The 15,252-nt window shown below is 53.6% G+C and overlaps 1 protein-coding gene across 2 annotated transcripts in view; it reads left to right on the top strand.

The window, feature by feature from the left end:
- Positions 1 to 15,252, top strand: part of PSME4 (proteasome activator subunit 4) — a 1,714,764-nt gene that overhangs the window by 1,495,333 nt on the left and 204,179 nt on the right. For both annotated transcript variants that reach the window (XM_085612595.1, XM_085612594.1), the window contains one exon: positions 9,800 to 9,928. In XM_085612595.1, coding sequence (XP_085468721.1) covers positions 9,800 to 9,928 — 129 coding nt within the window. The remainder of the gene's footprint in view (positions 1 to 9,799; positions 9,929 to 15,252) is intronic.

Raw genomic sequence — 15,252 nt, 5'->3', positions numbered from 1 at the left:
AGGAAGGGTACCTGCAAGCAGAAGGGACAGAGTCAAGGTCACTAGCCAGTGACCACGTGGAACCAGGAAGGAACCAGGCGATGTCGTGAAGATTGCAGGTGAAGGGTGAAGCTTGTCGCAGCAGCCACGGGTACCAGGAGACGTCGAGGACGACCAGGACCAGGACGCGAGCTGTCCCACGAAGGCTCTTGCTGTCGGCGGCGTCGAAGTCAAACTAGGACTCACCAAGCCTTGGCAAGCGGAACCCACGAAGAATGGAGGACTTGCTTCTGGTGCAGACCAGGAAGGTCTGGGGTGCTTCTCTTTTGCAAAGAAGCGGGAGCCAGTCTGGAGGAGCCAAACCAGCAGTGAAGATTTAAAGGTGTGTCGTCACAAAGGCCGCTAGCCAACGGGCAAGCAACCGGACAGACGCGGCAAGCAGGAAAATGCAGAAGGGCCCCACGCAGGACTCGTGGAGTGTGGGGGGCTGATCTTCGGTGCAGATGGTGCTTGGGGTTGGGGCTTCTCAATCCCCGGTGCACAACTTCGAGGGTGCCTCAGAAGCTGCGCTGGAAGATACTCGCTACTTTTCCCAGGTAGCCGGTCCCACATCTCTCGTCGCCTCCACGGATCTCAGCTCGGCTGGGGATGTGGATCAGGGTCGGAGAAGTCTGGAAGTCAAGGCTCTGGTCGGGCTCTGCAGTCGGTCCCTCGTAGAACTTCAGCAAAGGGAAGGGTAAGTCTCTTGATGGTGCCTGTTTGCACAGGGTAGCCACTCCTTGGCCACAAGGGAGATTCTTCAGTCTTCTTCTTTCGTCGAATGTCGAAGGTCCAGAGTTTCTGTTCAAGTTGCAGGTTCAGGATAATCTAATCTCCTGGGGCCCAGCTACCACTCTTATACTAATCTGGGGGGCTGGGTTGCCTGCTAGGTCACGCCTTATGGGTGGGACCTGGGAGGGGGGTGGTTACACCCCCTTCCCTTTGTCCAGTTTCGCGCCAGGACTGGGGCTGGTGTGCTCCAGCACCGGTTTGAACTGGACTATGCATGGGACACCTTGTGTGCCCCAGGCAGTCTCTCGTTTCATTCATCCCTCCCTGCCCCAATACACTAAGGCCTGTCTGGGGTGGTGCTCGCACCTCCCAAGGCAGGAAACCTATTGTCCGAGCCTCCCTTGCCGGGATCACTCCCAGCAGTAGGAGGTCAAACTTGTGTCGTGGCAGCTGCATCCATTTTGTGATGCTGGGGCTCTGGTTAACTTTAACCGGGTAAGTAGGTTTCAACATGTCTTCTCCCTCTAGAAGGGAGGGATAATACCCTCATCCCCAAAAATGGGATGGGGGTATTATTCCAAAGTGTTAGACACCTTACACAACATGTTTCGATACAGCCAAACCATAGTTACCATAACCGTTTAAGGTTATAAGGCACTTTAAGAGTATATGGTAGGCTATATCATAGGACAGCTATAAGGACATGGTTCCGAAAGCTGCAGACAGGCTCAGCTCATGCTAGAGCACCATCTCACATGTTACCAAGCACTCTGCCTCCAGGATTGTTAAGGCCTGCCATAGGAGTGGCTGATAGGTACACATGTGTCTATATCTAAGATAGGAATAGGAATACTACACCTAAGCAAGGGGTGATTACACGACCTTGCCCCAGCTGAGTGATCAGCCAGTTGTGTCATAATGGAAGGCCAGGCCAGGGGTGGCATAATACATGCTGCAGCCCCTGGTAGGCCTAGGGTACACCTATGCCCTGGGTACCTAAGGTACACTGTACAGGGGCCAATAAGGTGATCCTATCCAAATGGGTTATGCACCTAAAGTACATAGTATTAATTTAGAGAGAGAACAGCAGGGCTGTGGGTCTGATTAGCAGGCCCACATCTAAGTCGAAAACCAGTAAAGCAAAAGCAAAAAGTGGGGGTGAACATAGAAAGCAGACCCTACTCTCCTACAGTGATTGGTTGTAAAGTCAACCTTATAGACCAGCTATCCTAGTGGTAGCATGGACAAGAGCAGTGTTAGGCTAAACTCTGTATGGCATGTGAAGCCAGCTGTTATACTATTTGCAATCCCTTGAATACCAAATGAAAGGACACCACAACAGATATATATGGAAATAGAATGTATTTATTCTAGTCAAAATACCCTCGGCACTCTTTATGAGATTCGATGTAAGTACAACACAGTCTTATTTAAGCATACATTAAGTCACACAGGTAAGTAATACAGTTAGGCCCTAGGGGCCACTCAAACCATATACTAAGTAAGTGGTATAAGGACCACTGTCACGAACACAGGTTAGGCCTAGGCCTAGGGAATCGCTGGGGCTACACTATACTACCAGTTACTAGGCAGTGGGAGGCCCACAGGATTCAGGTGCAGAGTGGAAACACTCACGCGTAATGCGTTAAAGTCGATAGAAATAGTGGTGTTTAGAAATTAAGAGTTTTAGGACACTTCGGAAGGAACTAGGAGTTAGAGACTTGGAAACTAGACCCTAGGATAGTCAATACCCTTGTGAGCACCGGAGTACTCAGTTTACCTAGCCCACGGGCTGCGGGTGCATAGGTGTGAACTTGCGTCGGGTTTCGTCGTCGACTCCTATGGATGCCTGAAGAAAAGGTGCTGACAGGCAGTCAGTGAAGAGTGTCCGGTGGATTCCAAGGTTGGAATCAAGAAGGAGGGTACCTGCAAGCAGAGGGGACAGAGTCTAGGTCACCAGCCAGGAGCCGGGAAGGAACCAGGCGATGTCGTGAAGATGCAGGTGAAGAGATGAAGCTTGTCGCAGCAGCCACGGGTACCAGGAGGTGTCGAGGACGACCAGAACCAGGAGGCGAGCTGTCCCACAAGCTCTTGCTGTTGGCGGCGTCGTTGTCGAGTTCGGACCCAACAAGCCTTGGCAAGCGCAACCCACACAGGATGAAGGATTCACTTCTGTTCCAGACCAGGAAGGCCTGAGGTGCTTCTCTTTCGCAGGGAAGCAAGGGCCAGTCTGGAGGAGCCAAACCAGCGGTGGAAAGTTAAGGGTTCGTCGTCACAGAGGCTACTAGCCAACGGGCCAGTAACCGGACAGACGCGTCGAGCAGGGAAATGCAGAAGGGCCCCACGCAGAACTCGTGGAGTGTGGAGGGCTGATCTTCGGTGCAGATGGTTCTCGGGGTTGGGGCTTCTCAATCCCCAGAGCACAACTTCGAGGATGCCTCAGAAGCTGCGCTGGAAGCTAGTAGCCAATTTTCCCAGGTAGCCGGTCCCACGTCTCTCGTCGCCTCCATGGATCTCAGCTTTGCTGTGGATGTGGATCAGGGTCGGAGAAGTCTGGAATTCAAGGCACTGGTCGGGCTCTGCAGTCGGTTCCTCGTAGAACTTGGGCAAAGCAAACGGCAGGTCGCTTGGTGGTGCCTGTTTGCACAGGGTGGCCACTCCTTGGCCACAAGGGAGATTCTTCAGTCTTCTTCCGTAGTCGAATGTTGAAGGTCCAGAGTTTCTGTTCAAGTTGCAGTTTTTCAGGATAATCCAAAGTCCTAGGGACTCAGCTCCCACTCTTATACTAATCTGGGGGGCTGGGTTACCTGCTAGGTCCCGCCTATGGGTGGGACCAGGGAGGGAGGTGGTTACACCCCCTTCCCTTTGTCCAGTTTCGCGCCAGGACTGGGGCTGGAGTGCCCCAGCACCGGTTTGAACCGGACTATGCATGGGACACCTTGTGTGCCCCAGGCAGTATCTCGTTTCTTTCATCCTCCCTGCCCCAATACACTAAGGCCTGTCTGGGGTGGTGCTAGCACCTCCCAAGGCAGGAAACCTATTGTCCAAGCCTCCCTTGCTGGAAGGACTCCCAGCAGCAGGAGGTCAGACTTGTGTCTGTGGCAGCAGCATCCATTTTGTGATGCTGGGGCTCTGGTTAACTTTAACCGGGTAGTAAGTCTTCAACATGTCTTCTCCCTCTAGAAGGGAGGAATACTATCCTCATCGCCAGAAATGGGGTGGGGGTAGTATTCCAAAGTGTTTGACACCTTACACGACATGTTTTGATAAAGCCAAACTATAGTTACCATAACCGCAAGGATTATAAGGCACTTTAAGAGTATATGGTAGGCAATATCATAGAACAGCTATAAGGACATGATTCCGAAAGCTGCAGACAGGCTCAGCTCATGCTAGAGCACCATCTCACATTTTACCAAGCACTCTGCCTTCAGGATTGTTAAGGCCTACCATAGGAGTGACTGAAAGGTTACCCATGTGTCTATATATAAGGTAGGTATAGGAATACTATACCTAAGCAAGGGGTGATTACACGACCTTGCCCCAGCTGAGTGATCAGCCAGTTGTGTCATGATGGGAGGCCAGCCAGGGGTGGCATAATACATGCTGCAGCCCCTGGTAGGCCTAGGGTACACCTATGCCCTGGGTACCTAAGGTACACTGTACGGGGCCCTATAAGGTGATCCTTACCAATTGGGTTATGTACCTAAAGTACATAGTATGAATTTAGAGAGAGAACAGCTGGGCTGTGGGTCTGATTAGCAGGCCCACAGCCACATCTAAGTCGAAAACCAGTGAAGCAAAAGCAAAAAGTGGGGGGGACCATAGGAAGCAGACTCTACTCTCCTACACCGAGCCTGATCAGGTTGCTGAACTTTCTCCTGTGCCTGAGGGTGAACCAGTGGATCCAGTAGAGGATCCGTCGGCTCCGGCTCCAGTTACTCCTCAGCTGGATACAGGTTCGAATCCATACCCGCAGTTCCCGACTCCGGGTGCGTATCTGTCGCATTTTTTGAATGCTATGTATGGAGTTTTTCAAAGAGCAGCTTTCCCATCCAGTGCACCTTCAGGTCCTGTGGGTCCAATGGCATTCAGTTTGGGCGTGCCACAACACTATGCACAGGCACCATTTATGCCCTTCATGCCGATGGCACCGTCTTGGCAGTTCCCGGCGCCGTCTGGAGAGCCTTCCTCCCGGCCTCGTCTGGATCGTGTGCCTTCATCAGAGCCTTTCTCGGCGCCGGCTCCAGCTGCGCCACGTGTGACGCCGCCTACTCCATCAGAGCAGCCGCCTCCGCGAATGGCACCGCCGACGCCGTGTCGAAGAGAGGCTCAGAGATTTATAGACAAGGAGCAGTGTCGTGCAGAGGAAGTGGAGGAAGGTGAATTGGGTGACTCAAAGGATGAGTTTGAAGGTATTCAGGAGGTAAGCGGATTGGACACCACTCCTGAGTGGGAACTTTCTTCTTCCAGGTCTTCTCCGCCTCAAGAGCTGGCTCCTTACCATTTGGTGATAAAGAAGGCTGCGGAGCTTTTGGACTTACAGTTGCCTTCTGCGGATTATAAGCCGAACTTATTGACCAAGGTTCTTCATTCGCCTTCCTCTATTGTCGAGCCTCTGTTGCCTTTTAATGAAGCCATCTTGGATCTTATTATGGACGTTTGGCGCAAGCCACTTTCTTCGCCTGCTGTTTCTAGGGCTGTTGCGAGAATATATAGAGTAGCTCCAGGGGATCCGAGCTTCCTTTCTTCTCATCCTTCTCCATAGAGTTTGGTAGTGCAAGCATCCTGCTCCAAACAATCTTTGGGGGCTTTTCCACAAGCATCAGCTGACAGAGACTCAAAGAAAATTGAGCAGTCAGCTAAAAAGGTTTTTATCATCAGCTAGCATGGCACTAAAGTCAACTAATGCCACTTGTTTGTTGGGCCGCTACATTCATACTTTGATGGACTCTGTAAAACAGTTGGCCCCCAAATTGTCTGATGAGGAGAAGGGTTCTTTCATGGAGGTTATTTCTGACAATCAAACTGCAGCTGGGCAGGTTATTCAGTCAGGCCTAGATACGGCTGATTCTGTGGCCAAAGTTATGGGTTCTTCCATAGCCACTAGAAGGCAGGCTTGGCTCCGCTCTTCTGGATTTTCATCTGATGTTCAGGCCACTCTGTTTGACTTACCCTTTGATGGGTAAAAGCTTTTTGGAGAGAAAGCGGATTCTGCCTTACAGAGGTTCAAAGATAGCAGAGCTACTGCGAAGTCATTAGGATTGCAGACACAGTCAAAGGGTTTTGGCTTAAAAAAGTATAGGGGTTTTGGGAGGTCTTCCTTTCGCTCCTTCCATCAACCTCAACAGCAGCAGCAGCAGCAACAAAATCCTCTCTATAGGTCCTATAGAGGAAGACAAAGGGGTCGACGTGGTTCTGACCGCAATCCCTCCTCCTCCTCAGCTCCCAATGATGCTACAGGGAAGTAGCCCTAGATCCCCCATCCTGGATCATGTGGGGCCTGTTGGGGGTCAGGTGTCCCACTTTCTGCAAGTTTGGAAATTGGTCACGACGGACCTTTGGGTTTTAAACCTTGTGGAGAATGGGTACGCCCTTCCTTTTCGGGAATTCCTCCCCCTTACCCTCCTTTTGGTTTTTGCTCAGAGGACCATCTACTTCTTCTGCAGAAGGAGGTTCTTGTATTACTTCAAAAGGGTGCGATAGAGGTGGTTCCAGAGCAGGAAAGGGGTCAGGGATGATACTCCAGATATTTCCTGATTCCCAAAAAGGACGGCAGATTGCGTCCAATTCTGGACCTCAGAGTCTTGAACTTTTACCTGAAGCAGGAGAAATTCAAGATGCTGACCCTTGCACAGGTTCTTCAGGCGTTGCAGCAAGAAGACTGGATGGTGTCGATCGACTTGCAGGATGCGTATTTCCACATCCCAATTCTGAAGTCGCTCAGGAAGTATCTCCGTTTTACGGTTGGGTCGCAGCACTACCAGTTTACGGTTCTCCCGATTGGTCTTACTACTGCACCTCAAGTCTTCACCAAGGTGATGGCGGTGGTGGCTGCCCATCTCAGGAGGTCGGGGATACTGGTTTTCCCCAACCTGAATGACTGGCTTCTGAAGGCAGAGTCCCCAGAGATGGTGCAGCGTCATCTGCAGGTAACATCTCATCTGTTGTTCAACTTGGGTTTTTCAATCAATGTGCCCAAATCTCACCTGGTGCCCTCTCAGCGCAACCTGTTCATAGGGGCGGTACTGGACACTACTGTGTGTCGAGCATTTCCTCCTCCTCAAAGAATTTCCGACATTCAGGAGATGATCCCTTTATTCCACAATGGAGCGGTTGTTCCAGTTCTGAAGGTCCTTCGTCTACTCGGTCTGTTCGCCTCCTGCATTCTGTTGGTCAACCATGCACGCTGGCACATGAGGGCGCTCCAGTGGTGTCTCCGCAGGCAGTGGTATCAGCACAAGGGAGATCTCAGGGTGTCTGTCCGAATCTCCAGAGAAGCTGCAGCGGATCTGTCTTATGGAGCGTGGAGGGCAATCTGTCTCAAGGAAAGCCCTTTCATCTTCCTCCAACGGTGGCCACAGTGATAACGGATGCCTCCACCCTAGGGTGGGGTGCTCATCTGGGGGATCTGGAGATCAAGGGGCTTTGGTCTCCAGAGGAAAGATTGTCTCGTATCAATCTTCTAGAATTGCAGGCGATACGTTTGGCACTCAAGGCTTTTCTCCCTTCCCTTTGCGGTCAGTCAGTTCAAGTCCCGACGGACAACACTACCGCGATGTGGTATGTCAACAAGCAGGGAGGAGTAGGGTCGTACCGTCTCTGCACAGAGGCTTTGCGACTCTGGTCCTGGGCTCAGGACCATCGGATTTGCTTGATGGTGAATCATCTGGCCGGGGTGCTGTACGTACGTGCGGACAGTCTCAGTCGACAGTTTTCCGCCAACCACGAGTGGAGGCTTCATCCAGAGGTAGTTCAGCACATCTTCCGGACGTGGCGGACTCCTCGGGTGGACCTGTTTGCCACTCAAGAGAAAGCGCATTGCTCCTTTATGCGTTCCCTCCCATACCCTTGATTCCTCGGGTTCTGAGGAAGATTCGCCAAGACCGGGCCCAAGTTATATTGATCGCCCCGGATTGGCCAAGAAGGGTGTGGTACACAGATCTACTTCACTTTTCGTCGCACCCTCCGCTCTGTCTCCCTCTCAGGGCAGACCTCCTCTCGCAGTCAGAGGGGCAAGTTCTACACCCCACCTCCAGAGCTTGCACCTTCATGCCTGGAGATTGAACGGGGCAACCTGAGTTCCTTCTCTCTCCCGCCGGACGTAGTGGATGTTATATTATCATCCAGACGACACTCCACTTAGTCGATTTATTCCTATAGATGGTCTAAATTTGCAAAATGGTGTGGAGAGAGCTCCACTGACCCTTTGAAAGCCCATCTGTCTAATGTGCTTCAGTTTGCTCTTTCCTTGGCTCAGCAGGGTTGTGCTGTGCCACGGTTAAGGGCTATTTATCAGCCTTGTTGGCTTTTCTGTGTCTTCCAGATCAGACGTCGTTATTTAAATCTCCTATTGTTTTAAGTTTTATCAAAAGCCTTAGTAATAGATTTCCACCTACTCCCTTTGTAATGCCACAGTGGGACCTTAATCTTGTTTTAACATTTTTGATGGGGTCCCCTTTTGAACCCCTTCATAGCTGCCCTTTGAGGCTGTTGTCCTTTAAAACGGTCTTTCTTGTAGCCATAACCTCTGCAAGGAGGGTGAGTGAGCTTCAAGCTTAGTTCAAAACCCCCGTTTTTATCCTTACATGCTGAAAGGATGGTCCTCAGGACCAGGGCTGCTTTCATTCCTAAGGTAGTTACTCCCTTTCATCTGGGGCAGTCCATTACTCTCCCTGTGTTTTATACTCCCCGTCACCTCCCCCTCCCCTCTCCTCAGGAGGAGGAGAGACTTCACCGCTTGAACCCTAAAAGAGCAGTGAGCTTTTATTTGGACAGAACAAAAGATTTTCGTTTGGAAGATCAGCTCTTCGTGGGCTATATTGGACACTCAAAAGGCAAAGCTGTGCACAAGCGCACTCTGTCCAGGTGGATCATCCTAACCATCAAGATCTGCTACGCCCTTGCTGGTAAGGTTCCTCCTGAGGGTATTAGAGCTCATTCTACTAGAGCCAAGTCTTCCACCTCTGCTTTGGCCAGGGGTGTTCCAGTTGCAGACATTTGTAAGGCCGCGACTTGGGCCTCCCTCCATACTTTTGCAAAGCATTATTGCTTAGATTCTGAGATGAGGAGGGAGAGCCATTTTGCGCGCTCTGTCTTGCAGGACTTTTTGGTGTAGGTAAGGTGGACACCCTCCTCCGGGAGTGGGAATGCTGTGGGAATCTATTCACAAGGTGAGGAATCCACTGGAAGATGTATCCATCAGAAGAACAAGTTACTTACCTTCGGTAACGCTTTTTCTGGTGGATACAGTATCTGCCTGTGGATTCCTCACTGACCCACCCACCTCCCCGTTGTCCACCTTTGTATACCTAAAAAGATCCCTTTTTTGGCTGGTTGTTTATTCATAGTATTTTCTATCTAATACATTTATAGAAAATGCTGATGTTTTTAGCTTTCCTTTTTGACTTTGTGCTGTATATATTGGTTCAAATGTTGTGTACTATGTATACTTGAGTCTGTCAGTCCACCTGTTCGCCTCGGAGGCACGGAAAAAATCGGTGGAACTGATGTCATCACGCCGACGTGGCTCTCTTATGGCTCTGGTGACGTCATACGGAGTCGCGAGCGGAGCTGTGGAATTATGACGTCCACGTCGGCGTGGAGAGCTAGGACAAATTCCGTGGAATGCTGGCGATGGGGATATTCACAAGGTGAGGAATCCACAGGCAGATACTGTATCCACCAGAAAAAGCGTTACCGGAGGTAAGTAACTTGTTCTGTATGTACATGTACAATCATTTACCAATGAGACTTTTAATAAATTGTTGCGTGATTATGTTCTTAAAAAAATGTTTGTTTGGATTATTGTCACATCTGTCTTCTGTAGATCGCACCGGTAGAAAACGATAACAACTATGATGAGCTGAAAAGAGATGCAAAAACGTGTTTATCACTCATGTCCCAAGGACTGTTGTACCCCGAGCAAGCAACATCGGTGCTTCAAGCTCTGCAACAGGTAAGCCACTTTGGAAATACTTTTAATTACGGTTGTTGTTTCTTTCATCATGTCTTAAAATCCTGTATCTGATAGAGACATCTAGCCGCAGATTCCTTAACTTAGAATATCCCCAGGCGTCAGGCTGGATCCAGATTTTTTTTTAGCAGCAGCAGCACCTCTGTGCGCCGGGGGACGGCGCCACACGACCCCGCCCTGTGTCGTCCATGTACGTGACGTCAGCGAGGTCATATAAGTCCCTCCCGGCGCGCTGACGTCAGTTTCCTTCTTTTCCGCGTGCAAAGCGGATCCGGAGTGAGCGATTCCTCTGGCCTGTTTTCAGGCCCCTTTTCTACGTTTCGATTCTGGAACAGTGTGCGATGCCTTCGGGCTTTAAGGGCCATATGTAGGTAACGGCCGAAAATCGGTAAATATCCCGTTACCGACCGGTATTGAGGCACTTGAGATGTAGGTGGCTGATTTTCTGGATTCGGTATTTACCGAATCGGAATTTTAAGAAATCGGTAAAATACTGATTCGGTAAATTACCGAATCCAGAAATGCTATGTAGGGGGCACTCAAGTGAGTGCATTATTGGTGTCTGGATTCGTTATTTACCACCAACTACAAGTTGATGGTAAATGACGAATACCTTTCAAAAAGCATTTTTGTGCTATTTGAAAAGTGCCATGTGGCAGACATACATGCCCTTAGGGCATGTATGTGCGCCACATGTGCACACATGCACGAATCAGGGGTGCAACAGGGTGTCAATGTGACTCCCTGCCACCCATGATAATGCCTCCCCTATTACCGATTCGGTATTTACCGAATCGGTAATAGTAACTGGCTTCCCATTCATTCCTATGGGCCTCCAGGCCCATAGGAATGAATGGGAAGGGATGCATTATTACTGATTCGGCAAATACCGATTCATAAATACCGATATTTACTGAATTGGTAATAATTACCGATTATTTACCTACATACTATTTACCGATTCATAAATACCGAATCAGTAAAATTCAGTATTTATGAATCGGTAAATAGTATGTTACCTACATATGGCCCTAAATCTTGTACTTCCTGTTCGCGGCAAATGTCCGCGACGGACCCACATCTTCAAAGTCAAAACAAGCTTTATTCAGTATATAAAAGTATATCTATAAAAGCATTCTACATAATAAAAGCAAATTGTCAAGAATTTTATAGCAATCAAAAGTTATTTCATCGAAATACATTCTCCTATTACCTAGTTTTCCCCCTGATAAAATTGTTTAAAAGAAATACAAATTTTCAACAATAATATAAAAACACCATAGCAATCAAATAATTTTTCATAGAGCACATAAAAACTACAAAATTCTAAAAAATACATGATATGTTTAAGAAGCTAGAGATTTTATAAACTATTCAGTTTCATAAATGAGTGATTCCAAATATAAGAGCTCCTTCCTTTGCTTGATGGCAAGTCGAATGAAGGCAATAACCGCATTACAAACCGAAACATGTTCTAGGTTACAAATAAAGTAAAAAGCGGTTTTATAGGAGTATAATCTAATGGAAATTAAAAGTGGACGTAAAATTAATTTCCTTAAGTCCCTATAAAAATTAAAAAATATTACAAAGTGCACTGTGCTTTGGGCAGATTTACCATCACACGGGCACATTGGAAGGTTTACGCTCCATTTACCCATCTTTGGGAATGCTATCTGATAATGCAGCGTTCTCAGCCTTAGTCTAGTTAAGTAAAATCTATGTTGCGTATTTCTAATAAAAATTAGATCAGGCTTGGTGCCCAGTGATAAAGGACCTTCACAGTGTGGTCTAACATTTGATTCTGATGGATACATCTGCCAGTGGATTCCTCACCTTGTGAATATTAGGGCTGGGCGGAATTTGCATCATGCCACTTTGCGGAATTTTGAAAGAAATTGTGGAAAACGAGCGCACAACCTGAGGGACCGTGTGCCCGGGACTGGGGTCCCTTGTGCTTGAGCAGGCTCCCCGATCTCTCTGGCCTGGCTGCATTGAGAAGCAGGGACCGGTCCCGGGCCTCCTGAGTTTCGGTCAGGGCCTGGGAGCCCACGTCCTGCGGCCTGCCAAGTGTCCATCTGCCCGGGACAAGAGTCCCTTGTGCAGAGCCCCGGGGCCCTGCAAGGGCAGGCGGGAGCCCTACCGCTATGGCTCGGTGTGGGCAGCTGGGAGTCCTTTCGGTCCCGGCCATCTGGTCGCACCTTTCCCTCGGCCATCTGGTCGCACACAATGCTTTCCAATGGGGCGACCAGATGGCCAGGCTGCCCTGAAAGTCCTGATGGGGGCTCATTCGCCTCCCTGATCCCAGGCAGGGCTCCAGGAGGTCGGGTGCGTCCGGGCCTAGGGTCCCCTCCGTCACTCGGTGCGCACGGTTTATCAGAAAGGGGGGTAGCCTTCCTCCGGATTACTAGGGGCAGGGTATGCCGGGACGCCCCTCCTGGGTATGGCGGTTCTCAGGCGGGGACCAGATCGGCTAAGCCCGGACGACACTTCCCCGGGGCGTCCGGTGCTCCCTCTTCCAGCCCGCGGTGGGGCAAAGTGCCCGGGACGGGATCCATGCGTCTCTCGGGCGTCCGGGCCCCAGGAGCTCCTGTGGGCCTCCCATGCCTGAGGCCCAGCGTGGGATCTACGAGCCCCCACCCCCGAGCCCTGCAGCCCCCGAGCCCTGCAGCCCCCGAGCCCTGCAGCCCCCGAGCCCTGCAGCCCCCGAGCCCTGCTGCCCCCGAACCCTGCTGCCCCCGAACCCTGCTGCCCCCGAGCCCTGCTGCCCCCGAGCCCTGCAGCCCCCGAGCCCTGCAGCTCCCGAGCCCTGCAGCCCCCGAGCCCTGCAGCCCCCGAGCCCTGCAGCCCCCGAGCCCTGCAGCCCCCGAGCCCTGCAGCCCCGGAGCCCTGCAGCCCCGGAGCCCTGCAGCCCCGGAGCCCTGCAGCCCCGGAGCCCTGCAGCCCCGGAGCCCTGCAGCCCCGGAGCCCTGCAGCCCCGGAGCCCTGCAGCCCCGGAGCCCTGCAGCCCCCGAGCCCTGCAGCCCCCGAGCCCTGCAGCCCCCGAGCCCTGCAGCCCCGGAGTCCTACAGCTCTCAAGCCCTGCAGCCCCCCGAGCCCTGCAGGCCCCGTGCCCTGCAGCCCCCGAGCCCTGCAGGCCCCGTGCCCTGCAGCCCCCCGAGCCCTGCAGGCCCCGTGCCCTGCAGCCCCCCGAGCCCTGCAGGCCCCGTGCCCTGCAGCCCCCCAAGCCCTGCAGCCCCCCAAGCCCTGCGTGGGCAGGCGGTAACCCTAGCGCGAAGGCTCAGGGTTGTACAGATGGGAGTCCTTTCGGTCCCGGCCATCTGGTCGCACTCTCCCCTAGGCCATCTGGTTGCGCGCAATGCTTTCCAATGGGGCGACCAGATGGCCGGGCCGGCCTGGAAGTCCCGATGAGGGCTCATTTGCCTCCCGGATCCCAGCCAGGGCTCCAGGAGGTCGGGTGCGTCCGGGCCTAGGGTCCCCTCCGTCACTCGGTGCGCACAGTTTACCAGAAAGGGGGGTAGCCTTCCTCCGGATTACTAGAGGCAGGGTATGCCTGGACACCCCTCCTGGGGATGGCGGTTCTCAGGCTGGGACCAGATGGGCTAAGCCCGGACGACACTTCCCCGGGGTGTCCGGTGCTCCCTCCCCCAGCCTGCGGCGAGGCAAAGTGCCCGGGATGGGCTCCATGGGTCCCCCGGGCGTCCGGGCCCCGGGAGCTCCGCCGGGCCTCCCATGCCTGAGGCCCAGCGTGGAGTCTACGAGCCCTGAAGCCCCGGAGCCCTGCAGTCCTGCAGCCCCAGAGCCCTGCAGCCCTGGAGCCCCCCGAGCCCTGCGTGGGCAGGCGGGAACCCTAGCACGAAGGCTCGGGGTTGGACAGATGGGAGTCCTTTCAGTCCCGGCCGTCTGGTTGCACCTCTCCCCTCGGCCATCTGGTCACGTGCAATGCTTTCCAATGGGGTGACCAGATGGCCGGGCTTGCCTGGAAGTCTCGATGAGGGTCCATTTGCCTCCTGGATCCCAGCGAGGGCTCCAGGAGGTCGGGTACATTCGCGCCTTGGGTCCCCTCTGTCACCTCGTGTGCACGGATTACAAGATAGGGGGGTCATTTTCCTCCGGATTACTAGGGAGAGAGTCAGTCAGACCTCCGTGAGGTCCGGCAATTCTGAAACAGGGGAAGGGAGAACCCGGGCCCGCCCGCCCGGGCCCCCACGGGCCTGGGTACGCTCCTGCCACTCAGCCCCTTCCCGATGGTCCTTTCTCTCCGAGTTTGCTGGGTTAGACCCCCGTGAGGTCCGTAGATCCCGAGACAGGGGAATGCAGCACCCGGCCACTCGCGAAGCGGGGCCCCCAGGGGCCCGGGTACGCACACCTGCCTCTCAGCCCCCTTCCCGATGGTTCTTTTTCTCCGAGTTTGCTGGGTCAGACCTCCGTGAGGTCCGGGGATCCCGAGAAGGGGGAAGGCAGCACCCCGGCCCGCCTGCCGCAGCCCCCAAGGACCCGGGTATGTACCTGTCTCTCAGCCCCCTTCCCGATGGTCCTTTTTCTCCAGGTTTGCTGGGTCAGACCTCCGTGAGGTCCGGCGATCTCGAGACGGGAGAAGGCAGCGCCCGGGCCCGCCTCTCGGCTCCTCCCCGATGGGTCTTTCCTTCGAGCCCGCTCGCCCCGGGAGCAGGCAGGGATGCGAAGCCACCAGCCCCCCCCCCCCCCCCCCCCCCCCGCGCATGGCGGCCTGCCAGGGGATGCCCTGGCCGTACTCTGATAGATAGGGCACTCTTGGTCCGTTTAGGGATGGACTGCTTGGCCAGCCTCTGCTGTTGTTTCAAGCAAGGAGCTTCCTCCCCGCATGGACTGTCCGACTCAAGGGCCTGCCGCCTGGTGGGAGGCCCTGCAGCCTACCCAGCAGAGCGAAGGCCGAGCGGCCTCGGCAGCTTGTGGCCCCCAGTGGAAGGGGTCGGGTGGCGCCAGGCCCTCGGACGCTGCTACCCAGCAGGTCTGTGGGCCCCTTGCGCCACGCCGTCACCCCTTTCCGCCCCAGCACATTTCCGCTGCAGCTCGGAACGACCGTTCTGAGGGGTGCCGTCGCCGCCAGGCTCAGTCACCCCTGCGCTTCACTCAGGCTGCGCCTCGGCCCGCCTCTCCCTCCCGGGGAAGACGTCTGGGCCTGCCGGTGCCCATGCGACCTGCCACCTCTCTCCACCCCTCCGGTGAGCCCTCCCGCCCAGGCAGGTGGGCTCCTTTCCCTCAGCAGGCTCCCGAGAGGGAGGGGTGCGCGAAGGTAGTCCGGTCGAGGAGATGGGCACGCGGCCCCC

Source organism: Triturus cristatus, chromosome 6 (genome assembly GCF_964204655.1).
Source record: "Triturus cristatus chromosome 6, aTriCri1.1, whole genome shotgun sequence".
In the NCBI taxonomy this organism is placed as follows: Eukaryota; Metazoa; Chordata; class Amphibia; order Caudata; family Salamandridae; genus Triturus; species Triturus cristatus.
This window is presented reverse-complemented; position numbering and strand designations above follow the sequence as displayed.